General features: G+C 49.9%; 1 protein-coding gene across 1 annotated transcript in view; it reads right to left on the bottom strand.

The window, feature by feature from the left end:
• Positions 1–481: 481 nt before the first annotated feature.
• The window catches only part of LOC147664079 (uncharacterized), a 120,268-nt gene continuing 100,101 nt past the window's right edge, over positions 482–20,648 (bottom strand). The window contains exon 2 of the mRNA XM_086949999.1: positions 482–1,914. Coding sequence (XP_086806125.1) covers positions 482–1,914 — 1,433 coding nt within the window. The remainder of the gene's footprint in view (positions 1,915–20,648) is intronic.

Below are 20,648 nucleotides of genomic sequence, written 5' to 3' on the forward strand. Positions count from 1 at the left end.
CAAGTGTTGATCCTAGAAGACGAAGACTGGAATTTTAAGTTGTGTACTTACCTGTGAAATTACAACACTGTTTTTCCACCATAGGTTAACATTGAACTGTTTGAGAAATGCATGTGTCCACTTTTTATGCTTAAAAATTGTGATATTGCAAAACGTATTTTACTACAACTAAGTATATTTGGTTCTAAGTAATAAACATACAAAACGTACATACAGATGGTCTTGGATGCAAGTTAAATTGACAAATAGGCCCATGAACAGTATGTATCAACAAACGTTGACCCGGTCCAGGTGCGCAGTAGTTACATTTGGCCACAGTCTCCCGATGTATGTATGGATCTAGTCGTATTCACTTATTAACAAACACTGTTGCATCTTTGTCCTTCCAGCATTACATGAATGTCCAGTCTTACTCTTCTTATGTATAAATAGGTCTATTATAGGAACAGAAAGATTTTAATGTGCTATGTTACTTCATACATTAGACAGTAGGATCCTTACCTTCATCTGGCTTGTTTTTGATCAGCCGGCTAACATTCTCAGATTCCTCCGTGGACACAGACATCTTGCCATGCCACGTATCCTGGGTTCTCAAGACTGTAGTAGGAGCAGCCTGATCAGACCGGGAAAAGGATCGGGCCCGTTCCATCATAGACTGCAGGCTAACTTTTGAAGCCGGTTCCACAATGGCAGGTTTGGGCAGCAGTGGTGCGAGTCCAGAAAATGTGGCAGGAGGTGACGCCTGGATCACCTGAGCTGATGATCCCTGGTGAAACCGGCGTTCTTCCGGAGGGGACAGCGGGGGAGTCAGGCTCAAGCTCAGAGGAAGGGTGTCTGGAATTCTTACCATATCACCAGTAGCAAAAATGTCCCTTTGGGTTCCTGTTGGAGATTCATGGGTTGTAGATGAAGGATTCAGTGGGCCTGAATTCACATGGGGCCCGACCTTCAGTTGGGTTCTTGGTAATGGTTTGGGGGTCACATGTACCTCAGAGACCAAGTTTTGGCATTCTGGCGGCTTCACCAAGAATCTGTCTAAACTGATAGGAAATCTTGGTATTCTGGCGGGCTGTGGATAAGCTGGTCTGACAAATGGTGGAGGAGTGGCATGATCCAGGCGTCCATTACCATGAGGCGGTGAAGAGGAAGAAGATGAAGAAGAAGAGAAAGATGGCTCTCTGCTGATGGCCTTGCTGAATATTGGTGCAGAGCTCTGTGATGGGGAGCCCCAACCTGTTGGAGAAGGATAAGCATCATTTGGGGATGGTATTAGATCATGTCCCTGATCCTCTGCAATGTGAAGGTCCAAGGAAGGCAAGGAACTATGGTTAATGACATCACGTGCTGCAGGCCGTACTGCTGGCCGCTCCACCTCCGAGCGAAAAACACTTCCATGGGAGGAAGAGAATTTTTTCATGACGGGACTGGATATCCGGGCAATTCTGATGCCTGGTTCATACATTCCCACGGGCAGCTGGGATGGACGCTGGGGGGTGACCATCTTACTGACCGGCTGCCACTCTAGGCTGGAGGTGGAGCTGTGGAGGCTCTCGCTGTCACTACCTGGTCCAGACGAAGAGAATCCATTGGGAGGCAGGCGGGTCTGGAATGATGAAACACGTGTTAGGCTAGCATGGGCATTCCCGTTGCTCTTTGTCGTCTGAATGGTGCCTCTGTTGAAGGATAGACTGCTGCCGATGCGGCTCTTCTGGGCAGGGTTGGGGCTGGGGTTGGAACCGATACGGATGTGAGATTGGTAGAGGGGCAGGTGCGGCCCTTGAGATATTCGACTATCACCATTGCTTCTAATGACCATTCCAGGTGAGGTGGGGCTGAAGGGAGAGCTCAGTGGGGAGGAGGGTGAAAACGCTGGTAGGTCATCCACGTCCTCCATGTCAAAAGACCTCTTCAGAGCTGTGGAAAGAAAGAAATAAGGGAGTCATTACCAAAGGAGAACACTGTTAAACCTCTTACCAGAACGCAGGTGACAGAGAGAAACATCACCACCACCACTCCCAATATATTCTCTTGGTTCTCGTCCTACTTGTCTAAGTCTGCATGCTTTTTATTGCTGCCCTACTATTCTTGCTCCTCTTTCTTCGAATTGACACTTGATTGACTCTATGAAAGGCACAAACAAAGCGCTGCACAATATTTGGCTTGCTCCTCACAAAACTTGACCATTTACATGCAACACTTGGCCATCTCGTGCACATTTCGTCACATTTGCCCAGCACCATACTTGCCAAATTTACATAGCCATTTACATAGCTTCACAGGATACATTCCCGGCTTCCAAACATATTTCCCAGCTCTGCATGAATCTTTGCAGCAGAGCACATTTTTGTTTATTTGTGGATACACAAAAATGCTGTTTAAACATCACAGTTTGCACGGGTTACATTCATTTAGCTTTTTTCTGCGATTGATATACAATGTGACATGGTCTGAACCACGTGGAAATATTATTAATCAACCCAATGTTTTTCTAAGTTTGGGCTCTTTTCTAGAATGCAAATCATACTTGGCACATATCTTTGGTGTAGTTCTCCGAAGCGCTATCACTTGATTCTACAGCGCTATCACTTGATTCCGCAGTAAGTACCAGGATTAGTTGACAGTTGACCAGTGTCTATTTACTTTTTGGTTCAGGCCCTATGTTGTGTGCTACATTTCAATTTTCATGACAACTTTCTATTAATACCATCTTCTTTTAATCATATGTGCCGTTTGGGCTGATTGTGTGGTTCTGAGTCAATGTGTCCAACTATGTGATTTAGTTGACTGGATGGGTTTGCAATATTGTGATTATATTTTCTTGATTCTTTTAATCACTTTCAGGCACATGCATCAAGCGATTTAGGAATCGCAAACGGTGCGAATCACAAAATCGGCCGTTTGCGATTCCCATCATCCTAAAAGTGAAGAAATCGCTATTTTTGCGATTTTTTAAAGTGCAATTGCTTTTAAGGAATCGCAATTTTGCGATTCCTTAAAAGCAATGCATGAAACTGAAAAAAATTGCGATTTCGCAATTAGAGAGAAAAAATTACCATGAGGTTGGACCTCATGGTAATTTTGCGAAATGTTAGAAATATGCAATTTTGTGCATTTTTTTTACTTTCATGTTGTGCACACACATGCCCTTAGGGCATGTGTGTACACAACATATGTGCATTGTTTGATTTCAGGGGTGCAACAGGGTGTCCTTTGGACACCCCTGCACCCTTGAAATCACAATCTAATTTTGCGATTAGCTAATTGCGAATCGCAAATTGAGATTGTCTTCCCATTCATTCCTATGGGCCTCTAGGCCCATAGGAATGAATAGGAAGGGATTCCTTAATTGCGATTCGCAAAATGCTAATCGCAATTAAGGATTTCTAAGAAATCGCAATTTATTTAGCGATTTCTTAATGCATAGGCATTTGCAATTCCTTAATTGCGATTCCTTAAAAATCGCAATTAAGGAATCGCAAATGCCGAGATTGATGCATGTACCTGTTTATTATCTGTACATTGGGATTATCCATGTCCTGATGTAGGCAGTCAGTAATTTCTGGCAATGTGAACATACCATGACTTGTAAAGGACTGAAATGACTTATATTTGTTCTGTTCAATCACAATCTGGATATCTATTTTGGGGCTGTTCAATATTACAATTTCATTAGATTAACATGTCCTTTCTTTACAACTTGTTGCAAATTACAAATTTACGGTGGGTAATTGATTTTTCTTTGGTATTTTATTTTGTGATCGATGTATGGACGATTGTGGTCGTACCTAAATTATGCAATAAAACATGTTCTATATTTTGTGAATGTTTCTCAATTATCCCTTGTTGTCTGTAGTCTATCTATTGAGTTGGGTGTTAGAAAAAGATAAGGGCTGATTTAACTCTTTCGGTCACAGTTAGAATTTATAGAAAGAAAATAATGAGAATTTTCCATTTCTTCCTGGTTCTTTATAGATTGAACGAATTCGCCTACTGGGCATCTTTTTGATTTTGGCTCTCTAATGTAACAACGCTCACCCCCCCCCCCCCCCCACCCCCCCCCACCACGTCCCAGACATGTTGGAATTCAATGAGTTGAGCAGTGCTGTGCAAGACTGGGCAATCCTGCATGCAAAACACCCGACTAGCCAGCCAACACGTAAACCTTGTGCCTGCTTGAAATGAATCCTGTTTTTAGAGTCATTGGAAGCGAGGTAGATCCTTGGTTAACATGTGGCGACCATGGATGTCCAAGGTTTAGGGTTGTTTTGAATGTAAATTGAATATTGATGGTTCCATTTGACCTGGAGACACCACATGCCAGTGAGGGTGGGCACTACAGGGGGTACACGACACTGACCACGCCTGCTGTGTGAGGGGACTGGGTGGTCAGGAGTCTGCTTTCACCTAGAGGACTTCGAGCACAGGGGTAGTTGCACTTGTCACGTTCAAAAGTCAGTTTTAAGTGGGACAAAAAAGCAGTGTTCTTTTGGTCGGATGAGCAGACTGTTTTGTGTCCCTGCCTGTCGAGGCCTGGGTGGGTCAGAGAGAATGCCTATCGCAGATCTATAAGAAGGTCTCCCCTATCTCATAGGAGGCTACCGCCCTGGTCTGGAGAAAACATCACCAAATACATTTTTCAGTACCAACTTGTAAATATGAAAGCCATACTGGAACCATTAGCCAAGACACCACAGAAAAGACAAAAATAATCCAATGTGTACTTTATTTTAACATTTAATGCCCAGTAATATGTTTTCAATATGCATCTTTTTCCTGTTAAAATCACTATAAATCTAAAGTGTTACTGATCTGTCAGATCCCATCTGAGGTGGGGGGGCAACAGGGTAGACATGGGCTACTGGCCAAAACCGTGGCGGTGGGGTCCTTCGCCTGCTGGGTGCTAGGGTCCATACCATTAAGGCTGTGGAAACTGGGCCAAGTACCCCCTTTGAACACATGACTCTCAGGGTAGCAAGGGCGAGCAGTCAAAGGTTTCTCGGAGAGTTAGTGCGAGTTGCAGAGACTCCGAATTCAAACAATAGGAGATGACGATGGCTTCAAGCCGCATTGCCCAAAACATATCCATGATGAAGAGTTAAGACTCTGCACCTAGGTATTATCAGCTTCTTGAAGTAGCCATCAAGAAAAGACAAAAGGGCAGGCCCTGCCTTGAGACTTCCTTACCCTTAATAACAAAATGTGCTAGCTCACCTCCACTCAGCTCCAGGAAGTCAAGAAATAGGCTTCCACTGTTTGGGGACGGTGTATCCCATCGGCCACTTTGTGCCATGTCAAAGCAGGGGCTATCAAAAATGGATCCCGCTGGTTCCAGCAATCATAATGTCACCACAACACAGAGTCTTGCTACCATCCCTACCTTACATGGATGCACATGGGATGTCAGCTCAAGGGTCTGGTGTCATATTTGCCCCAGTACACACACTTATTAGCATGTCAACTGTTGCAGCAAAAGGTAAGGATACCAGTTTTAGATGCAGTTGGGTCACTCAGTGCAGTGGCACACCCAGTTTACCATACTGGAGGCATTCTCATCCCAACACCATCTCAATGATACTCAGCTTATTGTTTTGTATTATAGTGTATTGGCATTTGTAGAGCATATTCCTACCCCTTACAAGGTCCAATGCCCTCAAGTGTACTGAACTCAGAAGAATCAAAAGCCAAGTTGTCCCTTTCAGTCTTCAAACCCATGACATACCGGATGTGCACATATCTCACAGAAAGTGAATATGAGCAGATCTAATCCAGTGTGTGTGTGTGTGTGTAACCAGTATTGGGGAACATCTACCTGAGTGGTAAGGCAAGTGTAACTGTTTTTCAGCTAATACCAGTCGGTACTGTGTGGGGGACATCTTTGCCAGTAGGTACTTCTGTGTCGGGTATTTCCGTGTAGCGGTATGTACTGGGTGAGAACATCTGAGAATGGCAGCAGGTGCTGGGATGGATAGTATCGGTACAACAGCAATGAGTGCTAGTGAATATTGCATGACATTACGAACAGGGGTAGAGATATCTCTGCTGCAATGTGGTAGCATTTGTATACAGTGGCCAGTACTGATGTTGAGGTGGGATCTGTACAGCAGCAGGTACAGAGTTGGGATTGTACATCTTTGTGGGACTGAGTACTTTTGTGAGACCATCTGTATGGCTGCAGGTATCGTGGTGAATGGTATCACGTCTCAATACACGCAGGTACCTGGGGTGGGAGAGTATCTGTATGGCTGCAGGTATCGTGGTGAATGGTATCACGTCTCTATACAAGCAAGTACCTGGGGTGGGAGAGTATCTGTATGGCTGCAGATATCGTGGTGAATGGTATCACGTCTCTATACAAGCAGGTACCTGGGGTGGGAGAGTATCTGTATGGCTGCAGATATCGTGGCGAATGGTATCACGTCTCTATACAAGCAGGTACCTGGGGTGGGAGAGTATCTGTATGGCTGCAGGTATCGTGGTGAATGGTATCACGCCTCTATAAAATCAGGTACCTGGGGTGGGAGAGTATCTGTATGGCTGCAGGTATCGTGGTGAATGGTATCACGTCTCTATACAAGCAGGTACCTGGGGTGGGAGAGTATCTGTATGGCTGCAGGTATCGTGGTGAATGGTATCACGCCTCTATAAAATCAGGTACCTGGGGTGGGAGAGTATCTGTATGGCTGCAGGTATCGTGGTGAATGGTATCACGTCTCTATACAAGCAGGTACCTGAGGTGGGAAAGTAGCTGTATGGATGCAGGTATCGTGGTGAATGGTATCACGTCTCTATACAAGCAGGTACCTGGGGTGGGAGAGTATCTGTATGGCTGCAAGTATCGTGGTGAATGGTATCACTTCTCTATACAAGCAAGTACCTGGGGTGGGAGAGTATCAGTATGGCTGCAAGTATCGTGGTGAATGGTATCACGTCTCTATACACGCAGGTACCTCGGGTGGGAGAGTATCTGTATGGCTGCAAGTATCGTGGTGAATGGTATCACGTCTCTATACACGCAGGTACCTCGGGTGGGAGAGTATCTGTATGGCTGCAAGTATCGTGGTGAATGGTATCACGTCTCTATACACGCAGGTACCTCGGGTGGGAGAGTATCTGTATGGCTGCAAGTATCGTGGTGAATGGTATCACGTCTCTATACAAGCAGGTACCTGGGGTGGGAGAGTATCTGAATGATATCACGTCTCTATACAAGCAGGTACCTGGGGTGGGAGAGTATCTGTATGGCTGGAGGTATCGTGGCGAATGGTATCACGCCTCTATACAAGCAGGTACCGGGGGTGGGAAAGTAGCTGAATGGCTGCAGGTATCGTGGTGAATGGTATCACGCCTCTATAAAAGCAGGTACCTGGGGTGGGAGAGTATCTGTATGGCTGCAGGTATCGTGGTGAATGGTATCACGTCTCTATACACGCAGGTACCTGGGGTGGGAGAGTATCTGTATGGCTGGAGGTATCGTGGTGAATGGTATCACGTCTCTATACAAGCAGGTACCTCGGGTGGGAGAGTATCTGTATGGCTGGAGGTATCGTGGCGAATGGTATCACGCCTCTATACAAGCAGGTACCTGGGGTGGGAAAGTAGCTGTATGGCTGCAGGTATCGTGGTGAATGGTATCACGCCTCTATACAAGCAGGTACCTGGGGTGGGAGAGTATCTGTATGGCTGCAGGTATCGTGGTGAATGGTATCACTTCTCTATACAAGCAGGTACCTGAGGTGGGAAAGTAGCTGTATGGATGCAGGTATCGTGGTGAATGGTATCACGTCTCTATACAAGCAGGTACCTGGGGTGGGAGAGTATCTGTATGGCTGCAGGTATTGTGGTGAATGGTATCACGCCTCTATAAAAGCAGGTACCTGGGGTGGGAGAGTATCTGTATGGCTGCAGGTATCGTGGTGATTGGTATCACGTCTCTATACACGCAGGTACCTGGGGTGGGAGAGTATCTGTATGGCTGCAGGTATCGTGGTGAATGGTATCACGTCTCTATACAAGCAGGTACCTGGGGTGGGAGAGTATCTGTATGGCTGGAGGTATCGTGGCGAATGGTATCACGCCTCTATAGAAGCAGGTACCTGGGGTGGGAAAGTAGCTGTATGGCTGCAGGTATCGTGGTGAATGGTATCACGCCTCTATAAAAGCAGGTACCTGGGGTGGGAGAGTATCTGTATGGCTGCAGGTATCGTAGTGAATGGTATCACGTCTCTATACACGCAGGTACCTGGGGTGGGAGAGTATCTGTAAGGCTGGAGGTATCGTGGTGAATGGTATCACGTCTCTATACAAGCAGGTACCTGGGGTGGGAGAGTATCTGCATGGCTGGAGGTATCGTGGCGAATGGTATCACGCCTCTATACAAGCAGGTACCGGGGGTGGGAAAGTAGCTGTATGGCTGCAGGTATCGTGGTGAATGGTATCACGCCTCTATAAAAGCAGGTACCTGGGGTGGGATAGTATCTGTATGGCTGCAGGTATCGTGGTGAATGGTATCACGTCTCTATACACGCAGGTACCTGGGGTGGGAGAGTATCTGTATGGCTGGAGGTATCGTGGTGAATGGTATCACGTCTCTATACACGCAGGTACCTCGGGTGGGAGAGTATCTGTATGGCTGCAAGTATCGTGGTGAATGGTATCACGTCTCTATACACGCAGGTACCTCGGGTGGGAGAGTATCTGTATGGCTGCAAGTATCGTGGTGAATGGTATCACGTCTCTATACAAGCAGGTACCTGGGGTGGGAGAGTATCTGAATGATATCACGTCTCTATACAAGCAGGTACCTGGGGTGGGAGAGTATCTGTATGGCTGCAAGTATCGTGGTGAATGGTATCACGTCTCTATACACGCAGGTACCTCGGGTGGGAGAGTATCTGTATGGCGGCAAGTATCGTGGTGAATGGTATCACGTCTCTATACACGCAGGTACCTCGGGTGGGAGAGTATCTGTATGGCTGCAAGTATCGTGGTGAATGGTATCACGTCTCTATACAAGCAGGTACCTGGGGTGGGAGAGTATCTGAATGATATCACGTCTCTATACAAGCAGGTACCTGGGGTGGGAGAGTATCTGCATGGCTGGAGGTATCGTGGCGAATGGTATCACGCCTCTATACAAGCAGGTACCGGGGGTGGGAAAGTAGCTGAATGGCTGCAGGTATCGTGGTGAATGGTATCACGCCTCTATAAAAGCAGGTACCTGGGGTGGGAGAGTATCTGTATGGCTGCAGGTATCGTGGTGAATGGTATCACGTCTCTATACACGCAGGTACCTGGGGTGGGAGAGTATCTGTATGGCTGGAGGTATCGTGGTGAATGGTATCACGCCTCTATACAAGCAGGTACCTCGGGTGGGAGAGTATCTGTATGGCTGGAGGTATCGTGGCGAATGGTATCACGCCTCTATACAAGCAGGTACCTGGGGTGGGAAAGTAGCTGTATGGCTGCAGGTATCGTGGTGAATGGTATCACGCCTCTATACAAGCAGGTACCTGGGGTGGGAGAGTATCTGTATGGCTGCAGGTATCGTGGTGAATGGTATCACGTCTCTATACACGCAGGTACCTGGGGTAGGAGAGTATCTGTATGGCTGCAGGTATTGTGGTGAATGGTATCACGCCTCTATAAAAGCAGGTACCTGGGGTGGGAGAGTATCTGTATGGCTGCAGGTATCGTGGTGATTGGTATCACGTCTCTATACACGCAGGTACCTGGGGTGGGAGAGTATCTGTATGGCTGCAGGTATCGTGGTGAATGGTATCACGTCTCTATACAAGCAGGTACCTGGGGTGGGAAAGTATCTGTATGGCTGGAGGTATCGTGGCGAATGGTATCACGCCTCTATAGAAGCAGGTACCTGGGGTGGGAAAGTAGCTGTATGGCTGCAGGTATCGTGGTGAATGGTATCACGCCTCTATAAAAGCAGGTACCTGGGGTGGGAGAGTATCTGTATGGCTGCAGGTATCGTAGTGAATGGTATCACGTCTCTATACACGCAGGTACCTGGGGTGGGAGAGTATCTGTATGGCTGGAGGTATCGTGGTGAATGGTATCACGTCTCTATACAAGCAGGTACCTGGGGTGGGAGAGTATCTGTATGGCTGGAGGTATCGTGGCGAATGGCATCACGCCTCTATACAAGCAGGTACCGGGGGTGGGAAAGTAGCTGTATGGCTGCAGGTATCGTGGTGAATGGTATCACGCCTCTATAAAAGCAGGTACCTGGGGTGGGATAGTATCTGTATGGCTGCAGGTATCGTGGTGAATGGTATCACGTCTCTATACACGCAGGTACCTGGGGTGGGAGTGTATCTGTATGGCTGGAGGTATTGTGGCGAATGGTATCACGCCTCTATACAAGCAGGTACCTGGGGTGGGAAAGTAGCTGTATGGCTGCAGGTATCGTGGTGAATGGTATCATGTCTCTATACAAGCAGGTACCGGGGGTGGGAGAGTATCTGTATGGATGCAGGTATCGTGGTGAATGGTATCACGTCTCTATACAAGCAGGTACCTGGGGTGGGAGTATCTGTATGGCTGCAGGTATCGTGGTGAATGGTATCACGTCTCTATACAAGCAGGTACCTGGGGTGGGAGAGTATCTGTATGGCTGGAGGTATCGTGGCGAACGGTATCACGCATCTATACAAGCAGGTACCTGGGGTGGGAAAGTAGCTGTATGGCTGCAGGTATTGTGGTGAATGGCATCACGCCTCTATAAAAGCAGGTACCTGGGGTGGGAAAGTATCTGTATGGCTGCAGGTATCGTGGTGATTGGTATCACGTCTCTATACACGCAGGTACCTGGGGTGGGAGAGTATCTGTATGGCTGCAGATATCGTGGTGAATGGTATCACGTCTCTATACAAGCAGGTACCTGGGGTGGGAGAGTATCTGTATGGCTGCAGGTATCGTGGTGAATGGTATCACGTCTCTATACAAGCAGGTACCTGGGGTGGGAGAGTATCTGTATGGCTGAAGGTATCGTGGTGAATGGTATCACGCCTCTATACACGCAGGTACCTGGGGTGGGAGAGTATCTGTATGGCTGCAGGTATCGTGGTGAATGGTATCACGCCTCTATACAAGCCGGTACCTGGGGTGGGAAAGTAGCTGTATGGCTGCAGGTATCGTGGTGAATGGTATCACGTCTCTATAAAAGCAGGTACCTGGGGTGGGAGAGTATCTGTATGGCTGCAGGTATTGTGGTGAATGGTATCACGTCTCTATACAAGCAGGTACCTGGGGTGGGAAAGTAGCTGTATGGATGCAGGTATCGTGGTGAATGGTATCACGTCTCTATACAAGCAGGTACCTGGGGTGGGAGAGTATCTGTATGGCTGCAGGTATCGTGGTGAATGGTTTCACGCCTCTATACACGCAGGTACCTGGGGTGGGAGAGTATCTGTATGGCTGCAGGTATCGTGGTGAATGGTATCACGCCTCTATACAAGCAGGTACCTGGGGTGGGAAAGTAGCTGTATGGCTGCAGGTATCGTGGTGAATGGTATCACGCCTCTATAAAAGCAGGTACCTGGGGTGGGAGAGTATCTGTATGGCTGCAGGTATCGTGGTGAATGGTATCACGTCTCTATACAAGCAGGTACCTGGGGTGGGAAAGTAGCTGTATGGCTGCAGGTATTGTGGTGAATGGTATCACGTCTCTATACAAGCAGGTACCTGGGGTGGGAGAGTATCTGTATGGCTGCAGGTATCGTGGTGAATGGTATCACGTCTCTATACAAGCAGGTACCTGAGGTGGGAAAGTAGCTGTATGGCTGCAGGTATCGTGGTGAATGGTATCACGTCTCTATACAAGCAGGTACCTGGGGTGGGAGAGTATCTGTATGGCTGGAGGTATCGTGGCGAATGGTATCACGCCTCTATACAAGCAGGTACCTGGGGTGGGAAAGTAGCTGTATGGCTGGAGGTATCGTGGTGAATGGTATCAAATCTCTATACACACAGGTACCTGGGGTGGGAGAGTATTTGTATGGCTGGAGGTATCGTGGCCAATGGTATCACGTCTCTATACACGCAGGTACCTGGGGTGGGAGAGTATCTGTATGGCTGGAGGTATCGTCGTGAATGGTATCACGTCTCTATACAAGCAGGTACCTGGGGTGGGAGAGTATCTGTATGGCTGGAGGTATCGTGGTGAATGGTATCACGTCTCTATACACGCAGGTACCTGGGGTGGGAGAGTATCTGTATGGCTGGAGGTATCGTGGCCAATGGTATCACGTCTCTATACACGCAGGTACCTGGGGTGGGAGAGTATCTGTATGGCTGGAGGTATCGTCGTGAATGGTATCACGTCTCTATACAAGCAGGTACCTGGGGTGGGAGAGTATCTGTATGGCTGCAGGTATTGTGGTGAATGGTATCACGTCTCTATACAAGCAGGTACCTGGGGTGGGAGAGTATCTGTATGGCTGCAGGTATCATGGTGAATGGTATCACGTCTCAATAGAAGCAGGTACCTGGGTGGGAGAGTATCTGTATGGCTGCAGGTATCGTGGTGAATGGTATCACGTCTCTATACACGCAGGTACTTGGGGTGGGAGAGGATCTGTATGGCAGAAGGTATCGTGGTGAATGGTATCACGTCTCTATACAAGCAGGTACCTGGGGTGGGAGAGTATCTGTATGGCTGGAGGTATCGTGGTTGTGAGAAGTTGGCCTGATATGTAGTGTTTCCAATTCTGGAACCACTGGGTATCAGTCCAAACAAACCCCAAAGATGTCAGGTTGTAAGTCAACCTTGTAGACAAGCTATCCTAATGGTAGCATGGACTAAGCAGCCTTAAAGGCTTAACTTAAGAGGTCGTGTTAAGCGAGCTGTTTTACCACATACAATCCTGTAATCAAATGAAAGGACACCACACAAGTATATATTGTAAAAATATATGTATTTATTTCTAAATTACTCCCCAGTACTCTTTATGAGGAAAGGGGCACAAGCGTTAAATCAAAAGCACAGTAAAACATATAAAGTTGCACAATTATGGATGAGGGCGGGTGGCCACTCAAACCATATATTAAAAAAGTGGTATAAGGAACACTTATCGAACAGTGGTTAGGCCTAGGGCCTAGAGATTCGCTGGGAGCAGTCAGGACTAGCAATGCTGAAGTCGGGAGTAGCCCACAGGAGACGGGTGCAGCACGGAAAGTGCGGCTCGCACCAATGCAAGGTCAATGGTGCGTAAAAGTTGGATAAAGTGAATTAAAAGATACTTCCGCTGAACCTAGGAACACAAAACTTTAGACACAGACCCTAGAGGTGTGTACCAGTGTTAGGACACCGGCGTTGCAAAGTTACCTCACCCACAGGCCGTGGGTGCACAGGGTCGAAGTGGCGTCGGGTTCTGTCACGCAGGTTCTTGGTGCTTGGAGCTGTTGCAGCTGCAGGCGCTGTGAAGCAGAAGTGTCCGGTGCGATCCAAGGGTGGATCGAAGTAGAAAAGTACCTGAAAGCAGAGGGGACAGAGTCTGGGTCACTCAGCAGTGACCAGGGTGGAACCAGGACGGAACCAGGCAATGTCGGGCGCAATCAGGCGGTTGTCGATAGGCTTCTCTCCGCTGTCACGTGGGCTCTGGGGCATCTGCGACGTCCAGGAGCAGGTCACGATCTGTCCCACGTAGGCTCTCGCCGTCAGCACCGTCGGCTTCAAGATTGCAGCAAACAGCACTTGGCAAAAGCAATCCACGCAGAACCGGGAGATTGCTTATCACTCGAACCAGGAGGGTCAGAGTGGGGGCTCCTTTTTACAGGAGCTGGTGCAGATCTGGAGCAACCAGAAAAGCAAGTCGTATTTCAGTTTTCGTCGGCACAGGGGCCACAAGCCAGCTGGCAAGTGACCGGGCCAACGCGTCGAGCGCACACAGGCAGAAGGGCCCCACGCAGCACTCGTCGAGTGTGGAGGGGTGAGCTTTGATGCAAGTGGAGCTCGGGGCTGGGGCTTCTCAAACCCCGGTGTACAGCTTCGAGGGTCACTCGTGGGCTGCACGGTCAGCGTCTCGTGGCCTTTTCAAGATGGCGTGCCCCACGCTTCCGGTCGCCTCCACGGGTCTCAGCTCTGCAGGGACTGTGGATCGGGCAGGTAGAAGGCAGGCAAGCTTGATCTCGTCGATCTCTGTCGCTCGAGTTCCGGCGGGAACTGCAACAAAGCAAGGGTCGAGGGCTGGATGGTACCTGTTTGCACAGGGTGGTCACTCCTTGACCACAAGGGAGATTCTTCAGTCTTCTCACGTCGTGTAGAAAGTCGAAGGGTCCAGAATTCGTTTCTTATGTTTCTTCAGGATGATCTGAGTTGCATTGGCACTGCTCCCACTCTTATTCGAATCTCGTGGGCTGGACATCCTGCTAGGTCCCCTCCTATGGGTGGGACCCAGGAAGGGGGTGGTTACACCCCTTTCCTTTGATCCAGGCCGCGCTGGGACAGGGGCTGGGAGGCCCCAGAACCGGTTTGGCCGGATTATGCAAGGGGCAGCCTTGTGCTCCCCAGGCAGTGTCTGGTTTCTTTGAAACCTCCCTACTACAATCCACTATCTCCTGTCTGGGGTGGTTTGCCACCGCCCTGCGACAGGAAACCCTTTGTCCAGGCCACCATATGCTGAGTTTCGGTCAGCAGCAGGAGGCCAGACCCGTGTCTGTGGCAGGGGCATCCATTTTGTGGATCTGAGGCTCATTTTAAATCAACCGCGTTTCAGTAAAGTAACATGTCTTCTCCCTCTAGAAGGGTGGAATGCTACCCCCGTCGCCAGAACTGGCGAGGGGGTAGTATTCCAATTCGTATGACACCTTACACGACATGTTTTGATAAAGCCAAACCAAAGTTGCTATATAACCGCGAGGATTATAAGGCGCTTAAGAGTATATGGTATGGCATTATCCCGGATCAGCTTAGGGAGTTGTTCCCGACAGCTGCAGACAGGCTCAGCTCATGCCAGAGCTCCATCTCACATAAAACCACGCACTCTGCCTCCAGGATTGATGAGGCCTTCCATAGGAGTGGCTCACAGGTTATATATGTGTCCAGATATAGGTTTAGATATAGGTATACTATATCTAAGCAAGGGGTGATTACACCCACTTGCCCCAGCTGAGTGATCAGCCAGTTGTGTCAATTTAAGAACCAGCCAGGGGTGGCAAAAGTTATGCTTCAGCCCCTGGTAGGCCTTGGTGGCACCTATGCCCTGAGCACCTATAGTGCATGGTACAGGGGCTGACAAGGAGTCCATTTCCAATTGTGTTATGTACCTATAGCACATGTATTATAAATTTAGAGAGAGAACAGCAGGCTGGGGGTCTGATTAGCAGGCCCACAGCCTCAGTAAGTCGAAAACCAGTGAAGCAAAAAGCAAAAATTGGGGTGACCATAGGATAGCAGACCCTACTCTCCTACAGTGGTGAATGGTATCACGCCTCTATACAAGCAGGTACCTGGGGTGGGAGAGTATCTGTATGGCTGCAGGTATTGTGGTGAATGGTATCACGTCTCTATACACGCAGGTACCTGGGGTGGGAGAGTTTTCTGTTTGGCTGAAGGTCCTGCAGTGTATGAACACAAATGATGGCTGCAGATACTGGGACGAGGGTACCATTGCTAAGAGTAAGCGCATACTGGGGGAGAGGTGTGAGTCGGGAAGATGGTACTGTAATGGAGGTCTCGGTGCTCATGGCAGCAGGTAATGGAGTGGGAGTCGTCTGTGTGGTAGGGAGTACTGATGTCGGAAAGATACAAATGTTTCCCATAATAAACGTGGTCTGGGTGGCTATCTGTAAGGCATGAGGTACTGAGGCGAGAGGTGCTGGCTGCATGGGCATCGATGCTGGATACCAGCAGGTACTTGGTGGGGGTATGTGTGGGGCAGATATGTCAAGTTTCCCATTTCTATGCACGAGTAGCTCAGCCAGTCCAGATTCTTTCATTTGCATTGTGGGACTTGCAGTTATAAAATACAAGTATCACAATTGAAAGGTGGGGGGCCGTGGTCTAGAAGCAGGAATCCTGCGAGCGCTGCAGGGGGAGAAAGCCATCTGTACAACACTGCCTGGCCTGCTGTGGGAATGTGTGATACTGCAGTATGCAAACATCATAGGGCTAAGGGCGGGCATATATTGCCGGGGAGAAGTGGGAAGGGTATGAGGACTTTTACTGCGGAAGTTAGTTGTGTATTTTTACAGCGAAAGTGTAAAGTAGAGTTTAGACATTTGAAAACGGCGTAAGCTGTAAGTGGGTTGGGTCTTACCGTACGATGTGGTCTTTCATATGTCCCCTCATTTTCTGGGGGGAGGGGAGCTGGATTAAGTCTACGTCAGACCATTTAAAGCCTGGCTGGGCACAGGATACGGCAGTCAGTTTAACTTGCCTCCGACCAGCACCTGCCAAAGGCAGCAATCTGGGGGGCTAGTCATTTGATCTGTCGCGCACGGGATAACTGTACACCAACAGGAACAAAGTGGCCCCTGGAGCTGGGCGGGTGTTACAGCCTTCATTATGCACTACGTTTATATTTCTCGCCGCAATCTATTAAATTGCAGTTGTTTTCAGTCACGGCTGGTGTCCGGGGAAAATTACGGGGCGGGGGTAGGCTGGGGATGGGGGGGACAATAAAAGCACTTACCTGAATCCCACCGCATTCTCCCTCTTCTGGCTTCACTGCCGGCACAGACTCACTGCCTGTCCTGCGGCCAATCCTGACGCTGCTCTCACAGCATGAGAGCAGTATCCAGATTGGCCGGAGCCCCCGATCTGCCCTAACCAGGGAGACTGTGCCTGCCCTGGCCACCCCAGCAATGCAGCTGGCTGGAGAAAGCTCCAGAGCGCATAACGGTTTGGCCGGCCTCAGACATCCAGCCCAACCACCACTTCCCCTCAGTGCCTGTCACCACGTGGCAACGCCCCCAAGAATACAAGGTAGGAGAAAAATAAAACGATAATAAACATGGTTTATCATCGCTTTCTTTTTCAAGTTTTGCAGCTGCTGGCAGTGGGGGTGGAGAAGCCGTTTTCGTATATGCCAAATTACTGCATACATGCCCCTGCTTTTAGCACACATAACATTGCACTCTGGGATTTGTAGTTTGTCTTTTCTATTCTGTGTGGACGTTCGTAGCATGAACGTGTGTTTTGCTACTAAAAGCGAACTTTCACATGCATGGGCTTGACAGATAAGAATTTCGGGGAGCTATGTTGCAGTAGTAATGAAGCGTTCATCCGATTTCAACACACCCCTTACTCACAGACTGCAATCGGGGGTTTCGCCCCAGAATCAAGATACAAGGACATGCTTCGGGTCTAATCTAGTTGAGCGGATCACGCGTTTTGCTTCGGAGATAGTGGCGCCGAGCTCAACATTGCTGTCCTTGGCTAAAAGTAGCGTCTCTTTAAATGCGACGTCGCCAGCCTACAAATGACGTTTCTCTAAGACGTTTAAAGAATCACAGAAGGGTTCCTCAACATTGTTCATGAAGGTGATGGCATAGACAGGGCTTTGAGTGGGCCGGGTCGCAACGGGGCTGAGCACCGGTTGTTTTTTTAAGGAGACCTCGAATCGGCTCTCTACCGGACTCTGTTGTGTGCCCTGGCACAGGCGGTCCGTGTTTTTTCCTGACAGTAGGCAGGCACATCGATGTGCGCTGCTCACACTTCTCCCTGGTGGAGAAGTTACGGCATGACTTCATGCCAGGTGAGCGATGTAAGGGAAGGGAATCCCAGAGAGTAATTTTCTCTCTGGATTTTGAAACCCAGAAGCAGCAGCATTGTTGTGGTGTCACCAGAGCTTTAAGTGGAAACTTTTTTAATATTATATAAAAGCCATAGTTGCTGCTTATTTATCTTTTGCAACTACCAACCATTGACAAAGCCAATAGTCGTGACTTGTTGTATCATGTATCTGGATGCAAGGGGCGCTAGAGGGCGCGTTTGCGGAATGGCTGCCTAGACCTGCAGCTCCCGCTCCTTGATTATTGATCCTGCATTAAACTGCCGCCACGGGGGCCGTGTGACCCCCAGAAACCCGGTCCCAGCATCACGGGAGTGCCTCCTACACTCGACTGAAGTTTGGAGCGTCTGGGGGGCTCGGAGCCGGAGATACGGGCTCCCAAAGATTCCCCGCCATCAGCCCTGGAGCGCAGTGAGGAGAGACCCCGGCCACCGCAGCTACGCGACCCCGGAGGCCGCCACGAGGTCGAAGGGCCGCACGGACATCCTGCCTGCTCGCTCCTCCGGGTCGGACCAAGGTGCAGGCTGAGAGGGAGAGCGGCGCTTCTCCTCCTGCGCTCGACTTCCTCTTCAGTGCAGCCTTGCCGTTCCGTTTCAAGACCTGCCTTCGGCGAGCTATCTGGTGCCCGGCCGGCGGCCGTGCCTGTCCCCGGAGCTGCAGCGGACCCGAGGCTGAGTGCGCTGCCTGCCGGTCCCGGAGTCAGGGGTGAGTCGGCGAGGCTGCTGGGGCGGAGCGGAGCCCCCGAGCTGCAGATAGCGCTCCTGGCTCATGAACTGCCGTAGAGCCAGCGGCCACTGGTAGCGGGGACAGCAGCAATCCAGAGGCCTGACTGCCCTTCCCCCACAGAGATACCTGGTGCATTGTGTTCCACGCAGTGACGGCTGGCAAAGGGGATTTGGCCTGAAGAGTTGGCGCACAGACTAGCGCTTCGGCGCCCACGCAGCCTGGCCGGCACCTAGGGCTACTACTGACTGAGCGGCGGTCATCTGCTACCATAGACCTATTGCTGACCACGTGGCACTGCCTGTGTCGCTGCGCGCACTCTGCGCCGCTGGGAGGCTCCAACCTCTGAGTCACTCCTGCTACGCAACCGGCTGCTGACCGCCCGCTTGGCCACTATTGTCCTCGCTAACCTCTCTGGACCCTCACTGGTTTGGAGATATCACCATGGGGCGCCCGGACGCTCGCCAGCCCAAACTAAGCTTTGATGGCACTCGCAAGGGCCACACATCGACGCAGACGCGCCAGGGTTCTGGTGAGCCACCTGCGCAGCCTACCCAGCCTGATGCCCCTGCTGCGGATATCGCCAGCCTTCTACAGGAAATGCGACAGGGCTTCGCTACCGTGGTAGAGAAAGTGGATGGAGTCACGGCCCGACTGGACGCCCTGGTCCACAAAGTGGATTGCCATGAAGAACGCCTTACGACTGCGGAGCAAAGGATCTCCGACAACACCGACGCCGCCGCGACCCATGCAACGCAGTTAGCGAGAATGGATAACCTCCTCCGTGTCATCGCGGCGAAGAATGAGGACTTAGAAGCGCGCAGCCGCCGCAATAACATTCGCATTACCAATGTGCCGGAATCCACTGCCACAGGCAGAATGGAACTCTATGTGGAGAAGTTGCTCAAGGGCTCAATAGGGGAGGACGCCTTCTCCTCGCAATTCATAGTGGAAAGGGCTCACCGATCACTGGCACCTATGCCCCAGCCTGGCCTACCACCGAGACCCATAATTGCTCGACTTCTGAATTACCGGGACCGCGACACGGCTCTTCGAGCGGCCCGGACACAGAGGTCGCTGAGGTACGACGGCATCACCTTTTCCATTTATCCTGATTTTACACCAATGGTTCAGGATGAAAGGCGCAAATTCCTACCAATAAAAAAGAAACTTCGCGAGGCCCAGATAGACTATGCACTTTTATATCCTGCGAAGCTGAGGGTTACTCATCAAGGCAAACAACGCTTCTTCACTAATCCGCAGAAAGCCGAAGACTACTTTAAATCCATCCGAGGGGCGCGCAGAGACGACCGGGCACCTGAGGACGACCTGGAGATCGACGACCTGCCTCCTGACCGCCAGGAAGATTAACTGCCTTAATGACCTTCGATATTTGGCAAGAACGTGATTATCTACTGGTCGGTGCTGACGCACCTTTTGGCGGTTAGGCGGAACCATGTGGATCGGACTTACTGGACATCGCACCCCCTGTGGTAACGTATATCAAGGACCGCTCTCTTGGCCCTAGCCTCCACCGAGGGCGGTACAGTCTGGAGCTATGGGCCAGATAGTGGCAGCGTGTACCTCTAGATGTTCCCTAATTGGGTGTTCCCCACCAGACAATTGAATGTTGGGTTTTTTACCACCCTGAAGTTGGGGGGGGAGGGGTGTGAGGGGGGGATGTGCTTGGGGATTCCATGGCTACTGGCATGTTTGGGATGCTGGGGTGGGTGGGGGGGGTTCGGACGTTATGAGGTTACTATTGCATAGCTGGTATTTGCATGTGCTGATGTGGTGTGAGGCCTGGCGCTACTGTTGCGGCTGTGACTCCATGCTTTGGCCCGCTTGGCCGCCTTCTTCTTTAATGTCTAAGTGCTTATGGCAGTGGTGAACTCGACTGCACGATTAACCTGTCTCTCATGGAATGTCCGGGGGCTGAACGATGCTCGGAAGTGCAGGAATGTGATCGCCTACTTGACTAGACACCGTGTGCAAGTAGCCCTACTACAAGAGACACACTTGCCTGCGCGCAGGGACGCCCCGTTTGGACAGAAATGGGCGTGTACTCGCGCTTTTTCTTCCTATTCGTCTTATGCTAGAGGGGTGGCGATACTTATTGCCCGAGGTGTACCTTTCTTTCACATGGGAGAAATGGCAGACAAGGAGGGGAGATACGTA

This window comes from Lissotriton vulgaris, unplaced genomic scaffold, assembly GCF_964263255.1.
Source record: "Lissotriton vulgaris unplaced genomic scaffold, aLisVul1.2 SCAFFOLD_359, whole genome shotgun sequence".
Classification (NCBI taxonomy): Eukaryota; Metazoa; Chordata; class Amphibia; order Caudata; family Salamandridae; genus Lissotriton; species Lissotriton vulgaris.